At 47.7% G+C, this 10,514-nt stretch overlaps 1 protein-coding gene across 1 annotated transcript in view; it reads left to right on the top strand.

Annotated features, from left to right (window-relative positions):
* Positions 1 to 5,716, top strand: part of Ccs (copper chaperone for superoxide dismutase) — an 11,786-nt gene extending 6,070 nt beyond the window's left edge. The window contains exons 5-8 of the mRNA XM_013020889.1: positions 2,166 to 2,253; positions 5,056 to 5,133; positions 5,205 to 5,308; positions 5,401 to 5,716. Coding sequence (XP_012876343.1) covers positions 2,166 to 2,253; positions 5,056 to 5,133; positions 5,205 to 5,308; positions 5,401 to 5,554 — 424 coding nt within the window. The 3' untranslated portion in view covers positions 5,555 to 5,716. The remainder of the gene's footprint in view (positions 1 to 2,165; positions 2,254 to 5,055; positions 5,134 to 5,204; positions 5,309 to 5,400) is intronic.
* Positions 5,717 to 10,514: the final 4,798 nt, after the last annotated feature.

Genomic DNA, 10,514 nt, shown 5'->3' with positions numbered 1-10,514 from the left:
GTGTGTGTGTGTGTGTGTGTGTGTGTGTGTGTGTGTCTCATTTACAGCTGCTTTCTGTGATCAAGGCTGTGGGGATACAGTACAGCACAGCCCGTGTGTGTGTGTGTGTGTGTATGTGTGTGTGTGTGTGTATGTGTGTGTGTGTGTCATTTACAGCTGCTTTCTGTGATCAAGGCTGTGGGATACAGTGCAATACAGCCCCAGTGTGTGTGTATGTGTGTGATTTACAGCTGCTTTCTGTGATCAAGGCTGTGGGGATATAGTGCAATACTACTATTACTACAAAGAATTAAAAAAAATCACTATATCTAGCCAAAAGAGGAGCAGTATAGAAATAAATCAGAGACTAAGTCAGTGTCAGGACCCAGCTGGCAATTTGAAATCTTCTGACACAGAGTCAGTGGTACACATTGACCATCTGTACTCTGAAAATCCAAAATCTAAATATTCCAAAATCTCTATGCGTATTGAAAGCTCAGGGCTATAATTCTAGGTACTCAAGTGGCTAAGATCTGAAAATTTCAGTTCAAAGCCAGCCTGGGCAGGTTAAAAAACAAAACAAAACAAAAACTAGGTGCTAGTGGGTCATGCTTGTAATCCTAGCTACTCAGGAGGCTGAGATCTGAAGATCACGGTTCAAAGCCAGTCTGGGCAGGAAAGTTCATGAAACTTTTTTTTTTGGGGGTGGGGGTCCGGTCGTGGGTCTGAACTCTGGGCCTGGGTTCTGTCCCTCAGCTCTTCAGCTCAAGGCTAGCACTCTACCACTTGAGCCACAGCACCACTTCAGCTTTTTTTTTCTTTGCTTATGTGCTACTGAGGAATTGAACCCAGGGCCTCAGGCATGCAAGGCAAGGGCTTTACCACTGAGCCACCTTCCCAGCCCCTCATAAAACTCTTATCTCCAATAAACAACTAGAAAACCAGCAGTGGCACTGTAGCTCAAGTGGTAGAGCTCTCGCCTTGAGATGAAGAGCTGAGGGACAGCACTCAGGCCCAGAATTCAAGCCCTATGACCGACCAAAAAAAATAAAAAAAGCCAAAAGTGGAGCTATGGCTCAAGGGGTTGAATGCCACCCTTGAGCGGCAAAGCTAAGGGATAACACCTAGACCCTGAGTTCAAGCCCCAGTTTCAGCCCCCAAACCAAATATTCCAGAGTCTGAAATTTAAGTTTATTTAAGAGTTTGTATTTTCAAATTAAGGAGATTATTTGGTAAGGTTTTGCAAATATTCACATAATCCCCCTCCTACCCCCACCCTCTCACCCCTGCCAAAATGCTGATATCCAACACTGTGTATTTCACATAAAGGTTATTCTACCTGAATGTGTGTCTTGATTCATGGAATGGACTTTTGGAATTTTTTTTTTTTTTGCGGGGGGGTTGGTGTAGGGATTGAACTCAGGGCCTTGGTGCTGTCCCTGAGCCTCTGAGCTCAAGGCTAGTGTTCTCCCACACTGCCATTTCCGGTTTTGGAGTGGTTAATTGGAGATAAGAGTTTCACAGGGACTTTTCTGCCCGGGCTGGCTTTGAACCATCATCCTCAGATAACCTCCTAAGTAGCTAGTATTACACGCGTGAGCCACCAGCACCTGTTTTCTTTTTGGATTTTTTGACAGTTCTGTTCCACGTCTATTAGCTAAGACTTCTTTTTCCTAGCCAGGGGCGGGTGTGCATGCCTGTAATCTTAGCACTTGGGAGACTGAGGCAGGAGGATGGTGATTTTTTGGGGGGTGGGATTGGTGGTGGGGCTGAGATAAGATTCTCATGGACTTTTGTGCCCGGGTTGACTTTGAACCTCGATCCTCAGATCTCAGCCTCCTGAGTAGCTAGGATTCTAGGGGTGAGCCACTGGCACCCAGCTAAGGATGGTTATTTTTGAGGCAAGTCTGGGCTGTGACTTTGTCACAAAACAGAACAAAACAAACATAAAAGTTCTTTCTCCCTACCCTTGGAAGTTGGAAAGAAGTTTCTGTCTGATCTATTGCATAAAGCCACGCTATGTTCAGTGCATTATTGATCAAATGTTACAGTGTAAAACAAGCAACATGTATTGTCTCATAGGTAGGGCCCTGGGTGCCTCTGGCTCAGTGTCTCAGGGTTGCCGTCATTTTAGGGCTGCACACAGAGAGGATCTGCTTCCAGCTCGCTCATGTTGCTCTTGGCAGGCCTCAGGTCCTCCCTGGCTTTTGGCCAGAAATTGACATTTTTGTCACGTGGACAGCTCCTATCAAGGCAACTGGCTTTCAAGAGCGGGTGAGTGAGAGAGCAATAGGACACGGTGTCTAAGACTGAAGCATACTTTTGTTGCACCCTGATCTAGGAGATAACAGTCGAGCCTATCCCCAAGAGGGTAAATCACAAGAAGAGCCATTCACAGGTTCTTTGCCTTAGCCCTAACAGATGAGGGGGAGGAGCTGGGCAGGTGGAGAGGGTAAGGGTACTGGGTGTCTTGGGTCACCTGTATTTTTGCCCTGAGGCCTACTTGAGGCAGGAAATTAGAAAAGACAAGAGCCAGGGCACTGGTGGGTTGTACCTATAATCCTGGTTACTCAGGAGGTGGAGATCTCAGGATTGTAATTGGAAGCCAGCCTGGGCAGGAAAATCCATGAGAGAGAGAGACAGAGAGAGAGAGAGAGAGTGAGAGTCAGGAAAATCCATGAGGGGTGTGTGTGTGTAGAATCCATGAGGGGTGTGTGTGTGGCAGGACAATCCATGAGAGGGGTGTGTGTGTGTGTGTGTGTGTGTGTGTGTATAAAATCCATGAGGGGTGTGTGTGTGGCAGGAAAATGCATGAGGGGTGTGTGTGTGTGTAAAATCCATGAGGGGTGTGTGTGTGGCAGGAAAATGCATGAGGGGTGTGTGTGTGTGTGTGTGTGTGTGTGTGTGAGATTCCTGGGTCTTGAACTCAGGGCCCGGGCACTATCTCTGAGCTTCTTTTGCTCTGTCTCTGATCTTTTGCTCAAGACTAGCACTCTACCACTTGACCCACAGCACCACTTTCAGCTTTTTCTGTGTATGTGGTACTGAGGAATCGAACCCAGGGCTTTATGTCGGCTAGGCAAGCACTCTACCACTAAGCCATCCTCCCAGCCTCCATGAGATTTTTTTTTTTGGGTCTGGTTGTGGGGCCTGAACTCTGGGCCTGGGCTCTGTCCCTCAGCTCTTCAGCTCAAGGCTAGCGCTCCACCACTTGAGCCATAGCGCCACTTCCGGCTTTTTTCTTTTTGCTTATGTGGTGCTGAGGAATCAAACCCAGGGCCTCAGGCATGCAAGGCAAGCGCTCTACCACTGAGCCACCTTCCCCGCCCCTCCATGAGATTTTTATTTCCAATCAGTCACCAAAAAGCCAGAAGTAGAGCTGTGGTGCAAGTGGTAGGATACCAGTCTTCAGTGAAAAAGCTAAGGGAGAGTGTCCAGATCCTGAGTTCAGGCCCCAGTACCCAGTACTGGCACAAAATAACAGAAAAGCAAGTGAAACAGACTCAGCAACAGAGCACACAGTTAGCATGCATGAAGCTGTCAGGTTCAATCTTGAGTGGCAAAGGAAATATAATGGCCCAGAGTTGACAGCTGTATTGCATCCAAGCCTTTCATATAGGAGGAAGAAATAAACAAGAATGGAGTAGTCAATGCTGCCGAGCCCCAGAACCACTCCTCAGGGCTGTCACCTCCCTGGCTTTGATCTCATTATAGTCTCTAACACCTGGCAAAAATAACAAAAAGTGCCAGGTGGCTGGAGACATGGCTCGAGTGGCAGAGCACCTTATAAGCAAGCATGAGGCTCTAAGTTCAAACTTCAGTTAATACCAGAAAAATAATTAAATGTGCCAGGTGCCAGTGGCAGATATTTATCTGGGCAACAAGGTAAAACTCGTCACACTCAGCCTCATCACACACTGTAAGCTTTGTTGTTGAGCAAGCAAGGCCATGTGAACCAGCTCACACAAGTTTTCTGCTGCTGGCCCATGTGTCAGATTGGGACAATTTATTTAAACAGGTAGAGGTGTGTGTGTGTGTGTGTGTGCTGGGGCTTGACCTCAGGGACTTGGTACGTTTGCTTGGCTTTTTTGCTCAAGGTTGGTGCTCTATTACTTGAGCTATGCTTCCTCTTCTGGCTTGTTGCAGGTTCATTGGACATAAGAGTCTCATACATTTTTTTTCCAGGCTGACATTAAACTGTAATACTCAAATCTCAGCCTTCTTTTTTTTTGGGGGGGGGGTCTGGTTGTGGGGCCTGAACTCTGGGCCTGGGCGCTGTCCCTCAGCTCTTCAGCTCAAGGCTAGCGCTCTACCACTTGAGCCACAGCACCACTTCCAGCCTTTGTCTTTTTGCTTATGTGGTGCTGAGGAATCGAACCCAGGGCCTCAGGCATGCAAGGCAAGAGCTCTACCACTGAGTCATCTGCCTGGTCCCACTTCTGACTCCAGTTAGCAAGTTCCTGCTTCTTTTCCATGCCTGGCTTTCCAGCTTTCTGTTGGGTCTGGGAGCCCTTGGAAGTCATCCAATCCCCACTAGGTGTAAGTTGGCCACATTGGGCTACTCTGAGCCAGCACGGTTCCTGACACCCAGCCCTAAGAAACACAGGGAAGACCCCAAGGGGCAAAGGCCCACCTTGCTGGCCTTCTCCCTTGGAGGCAATCTAAAAGTCACAACATATCTACTGAGCACCTCCTGCCAGATACTCTGCCAGGCTTTGTGGGAGTACATATAGTCCCACCTTCAAGGGCATCAGATATGGAACAAATGTGACCAGCCACCCTTTGAGCTGGTGAGTTTTCCGATGAGAGGACTGGTGAGCCACAAAACCCTACACTTGACCAAGTACTGGTAACTCATGCCTATAATCCTAGCTACTCAGAAGGCTGAGATTTGAGGGCTGGGATTAATGTCTAGTTTTCTTTCTTGAGTCCTGCGCTGTCCATGATCCTCCTTGACTGTTCCCATGGGAGGAAATGGGTAGTTTTTTGTTTATGTTTTTAAGAGAAATGGAAAGAGGAATCAGATAGCAGCTAGATCCCCACGTGAGCCTTCTTCCCCATGGGATCTCATTTTAGCACCGTGGGGACCTGGGCAATGTCCACGCTGATGCTGGTGGCCGAGCCATCTTCCGGCTAGAGGATGAGCAGCTGAAGGTGAGGTGGAAAGATGGTGGGGAACCCTTCCTAACAGGACAGGGAGGCTGAGGTGTTGTCCTCCTTCAAAGGTGTGGGACGTGATTGGCCGTAGCCTTGTTATCGATGAGGGAGAAGATGACCTGGGCCGAGGTGGCCATCCCTTATCTAAGGTCACAGGGAACTCTGGGGAGAGGTGAGTAGTGCCATTTCCACAAGGAGGCGGAGGTCTGCCAGTGGTGCCCATGGAGCCCAGCATGTTCCTGCTTCCCATACCTCCTTCCGCAGGCTGGCTTGTGGCATCATCGCACGCTCTGCTGGCCTGTTCCAGAACCCCAAGCAAATCTGCTCCTGTGATGGCCTCACTATCTGGGAGGAGCGAGGCCGGCCCATTGCTGGCGAGGGCCGGAAGGACTCAGCCCAGCCTGCTGCCCACCTCTGAGTAGGGCTTGGAGTTCTATTGTGTCCTCCCTACCAAGCATCTTCCACCTGCAGAGGTAGCAAAGGGGCCATGCTAGTACAGGCCTAGGAGCAATAGGTATTGGGTATGTAGGGGTTACTTGGATGCATCTTTAGCAAATTAAACTTTTATTTTCACATGGAACTTTGTTTTGCCTGTGTCTGTTCTTCGATGGGATCAGTGAATGTAGCCTCTTTGCATCTGTCTTCCATATCCATGGCCACCCCTTCCTTCACTGAGATTCAAGTCCACATGTCCTGAGATATCGTCATCTTTTTTGTGTGGCTCCCCTCTTCCCTCAAGATGGCTAATTGTAGCCAAATAGACACTTGACCCATGCTGGACAGTTCCCTTAAGAAATGCTGATGGAAGCCGGGCGCTGGTGGCTCACGCCTGTAATCCTAGCTACTCAGGAGGCTGAGATCTGAGGATCGCGGTTCAAAGCCAGCCCGGGCAGGAGAGACCGTGAGACTCCTATCTCCAATAAACCACCAGAAAACCGGAAGTGGCGCTGTAGCTCAAGTGGTAGAGCGCTCGCCTTGAGCTGAAGAGCTGAGGGACAGCACTCAGGCCCAGAGTTCAAGGCCCACAACCACCACCACCAACAACAAAAAAGAAAGAAATGCTGATGGAGCCAGGTGCCAGTAGCTCACGCCTGTAATCCTAGCTACTCAGGAGGCTGAGATCTGAGGATCCTGGTTCAAGGCCAGCCCTGCAAGGAAAGACTATGAGACTCTTATCTCCAATTAACCACCAGAAAACCTGATGTGGCGCTGAGGCTCAAGAGGTAGAGCATTTGCCTTGAGCTGAGGAGCTCAGGGACAGGGCCCAGGCCCAGAGTGCAAGCCCCACAACAGACAAAAAAAAAACCAAAAATGCTGATGGCTCATTCCTGTAATCCTAGCTACTCAGGAAGCCAAGATACAAGGATCACCGTTTCAAGACAGCCCCAGCAGGATTCCCGCACCCCTCCCTCCCCTGTCGGGCTTGAACTCTGGGCCTGGGGGCTCTTCCTCAGCAATACAGTTCGAGGCTAGTAGTGCTCTACCACTTGAGCAGCACCACTTCCGGTTTTCTGAGTGGTTTACTGGAGATAAGAGTCTCATTGACTTTTCTGCTTGGGCTGGCTTTGAACCACTGATCCTCGGATCTCAGCCTCCTGAGTAGCTAAGCTGGGATTACAGGTGTGAGCCACCACGTCTGGCTGGGTGCAGGATTTTGTAAGAGGTAAAAACACTTGCCTACTATGCAAAAGGCCCTGAATTCCATCCTTCCAAGAAAAAAGGAAGGAAGGAACTAGGGAAGGAGGAGGAGGAAAGGAAGGAAATTCTAGGTATCCTTGTGTGTGTGTGCAATTCAGTGTTTGAGAGACTTAGGAGGATGGTGAGTTTGAGGACAGTGTAGGCTACTTAGTGAAATCTTTTTTTTTTTTTTTTGGGTCTGGTCCTGGTGCTGTCCCTCAGCTCTTCAGCTCAAGACTAGCGCTCTTCCACTTGAGCCACAGCGCCACTTCCAGCTTTTTTCTTTTTTCTTTTTTTTTTTTTTTTGGGTCCGGTTGTGGGGCCTGAACTCTGGGCCTGGGCGCTGTCCCTCAGCTCTTCAGCTCAAGGCTAGCGCTCTATCACTTGAGCCACAGTTATGTGGTGCTGAGGAATCGAACCCAGGGCCTCAGGCATGCACGGCAAGCGCTCTACCGCTGAGCCAACTTCCCAGCCCTACATAGTGAAATCTTATCTCAACAGTTAATCTGACTTGAGTAAATTTTTTTTTAATGTTTATGTGCCAGTACTGGGGCTTGAACTTGGGGCCTGAGCTCTGCCCCTGAGCTTCTTTGTGTTCAAGGCTAGGGCTCTACCACTTGAGCCACAGAACCACTTCCAACTTTTTCTGAGTAGTTTTTTTTTTTTTTTGGTTGGTAGTGGGGCCTGAACTCTGGGCCTGGGCACTGTCCCTTCAGCTCTTCAGCTCAAGGCTAGCACCACTTCTGCCTTTTTCTGCTTATGTGGTGCTGAGGAATCAAACCCAGTGCCTCATGCATGCAAGGCAAGCACTCTACCACTGAGCCACTTTTCCAGCCCATCTGAGTAGTTATTTGAAGTTGAGTCTCAAAGACTTAACCTGCCTGGCCTGGCTTTGAACCGTGATCCTCATATCTCAGCCTCCGGAGTAGATATGATTATAGGAATGAGCCTGGCTTGAGTTGATTTCTTTCACTCACAAGTGAAAAGCTTTTAATTAACCTAAGTAGCTCTTCATAAGTATTTGGCACAGAGCCTGACACACATAGATTAAGGAAGCAGTGGCAGTGATTCTAAGGCCATATGGGCCCTAGAGGCAAGCCTGAAAAAGATCCTCATACCTATGACTGCTAGACCTGGCTAGTGAGCTTTGTATTCTTGGCACCTTACTTCGGTTTTCTGAACTCTCTGCACTGGGCCACATGAGGCTTATTATTCTTTTTTTTTTTTTTTTTTGTCGGTAGTGGGGCTTGAACTCTGGGCCTTGGTCCCTCAGCTCTTCAGCTCAAGGCGAGCGCTCTACCACTTGAGCTACAGCGCCACTTCCGGTTTTCTGGTGGTTTATTGGAGATAGGAGTCTCACGGTCTCTCCTGCCCGGGCTGGCTTTGAACCGCGATCCTCAGATCTCAGCCTCCTGAGTAGCTAGGATTACAGGCGTGAGCCACCAGCGCTCGGCTGAGGCTTATTATTCTTAACAAAACTACTTTTAGGACAAGGTAAACTGTTAGATTACAGATGACCTCTGTGCCAGCTGCTTCAAATTGAACCAGGCAGTGGGTTTTCGTTTGGCCCTGGCTCTAAGGCCCCTGACTCTGTTCTCATTACCCAAGCCCTGCTGGCGCTCTAATCTTGCTGGCGCTGCCTCCAGTGCCTGTCCTTGGACCCTGTTCTGCTGGTTGATTTCCCCAGCTCCCCCATAGTCTCTGGGAACCAATGGTTTTAAACCCAGGATACCTTTCTCCAGTTTTAGGTATTGCAGAAACTGCTGGATTCTGGCCATAGCCAATTCCTGCTTTCCCTCTTCCTCTGTTCTGGAGCTATAAGTTGGTTTAACCCTCTAGGGCCAAGTTGGTCACCATTCCTACCACTCTAGTAAGACATCAGCATTCCCAGTTCTAGCTGTGTATTTTCCTTTTTTCTAGCCATCAAACATTATTCAAATACCTTTTTTGGGGGGCAGGGGGACGGACAGGAGGCAGTACTAGAATTTGAATTCAGGGCCTCACACTTACTAGGCAGGCACTCTACCATTTGAGCTATATGCTTCCAGCCTCTTTCTGTGCTATTTTTGATACAGGGGCTCTGTAGGTATGCAACTAACTAGACTTTGAAACTCTTTATTTGTGCTTCCTTTTGTTGCTGGGTGACAAGTGTACCCATGGCACCCAGGCAATTAGATAACAAACATCCCAACTCCACCCCAGCCCCTAGACTAAAAACTGCAACCCTCAGATCTGTATGTTCCAAGTAGCTAGGATTACAGGCTTAGCCACCATATTGTTTCATACTGGGGTTTGAACTCTGGGCCTCATCTAGCTTTTTGTTCAAGGCTAGCACTCTACTACTTGAGCCACCGCGCCACTTCGGGCTTTTTCTGTGTATGTGGTACTGAGGAATTGAACCCAGAGTTTCATGCATGTGAGGCAAGCCACACTCTCAGCCCATGAATAGTTTTCTTTAAGTTGATGCACTTTTAAACTCATTTAAAGTGGAAAGTTTAGTATTAGCTAATACTACTAATTATGTTCTAGATTGTATTCTAAACACTTCAAATTCATATGCTTATATTTCCATGTTACAGATGAGGGAAACAGAAGCGCAGAGTGGTTATGTAACTTGCTCAAGGCTATGCAGTAAGGAATATGACAGAGTCTAGATTCAGGCCCAGGAAGTATGGTCCTAAGTCTATGTCTCTAATCATTTATATTGGTTCTTACTGTAAAGTGTTGAAAGTAAATATTTTTGTCATCCATACTTTGTAAGAAAAAGAATCTATATATCTATTAAGAAAAAATCATTCATGCTGGGCTGGGAATGTGGCTTAGTGGTAGAGTGCTTGCATGAAGTCCTGGGTTCGATCCCTCAGCTTTTGTGTTCAAGGTTAGCACTCTACCACTTGAGCCACAGCTTCACTTATGGCTTTTGGTTAATTGAAGATGAGTCCATGGACTTTCCTGCCTGGCTTTGAACTGTGGACCTCAGATCTCAGCCTCCTGAGTAGCTAGGGTTATGTTCAGCACAATGGTGAAGGCTTCCAGTGAAAAGCTGGAAGTACAGCTGTGACTGAAGTGATAGCCAGCCTGGAGCGGGAAAGGGAATTGAAGAATGTGAAGTCCTGATTTCAAAGTCCCAGTACTAGCTTGTGCATGTGCCTGTGCATGTGTGTGCACGTGTGCACGTGTGCACGCATACATACACACATACACACTGTAATGGGTCTGGAGGTGATTAGAAAACAAATACATTTCTTCTAGGGAAGCAGTGAGGAAAAAAGGGTTGAGAACCCTCAACAACTATATTGTGTGCTGTGAGCATACTTTTTTCATGACTTCAATGTGTAAGTTATATATTAATGATTTTTTAACTATTCCTGAAGAAGTTGCTTTGATTCCTTTTGGGAAAGTGGTACAGTATAAGTAAGTGTACCTTGAATCTTTATGCAAAAGTACCAAATAGGGTTTTCAGAGAGACAAACAGCATAGTTTTAATTCTTTAGCCTAAGTCTGTGAGACTCTTAGCCTCAATTAGCTACCTCCCAAACAACAACATAACCCTCCAAAAAAACTACTCTGAACTTTTTTGCTTAAGGACAGTGCTCAAGCCCTCAGTTTATTTTTTTATTTTTTATTTTTATTTTTTGGGTCCGGTTGTGGGGCCTGAACTCTGGGCCTGGGTGCTGTCCCTCAGCTCTTCAGCTCAAGGC

Source organism: Dipodomys ordii, unplaced genomic scaffold (genome assembly GCF_000151885.1).
Source record: "Dipodomys ordii isolate 6190 unplaced genomic scaffold, Dord_2.0 Scaffold54, whole genome shotgun sequence".
Classification (NCBI taxonomy): domain Eukaryota; kingdom Metazoa; phylum Chordata; class Mammalia; order Rodentia; family Heteromyidae; genus Dipodomys; species Dipodomys ordii.
Note: the sequence above shows the minus strand (reverse complement) of the source record. Positions and strands in the feature narration are given on the sequence as shown.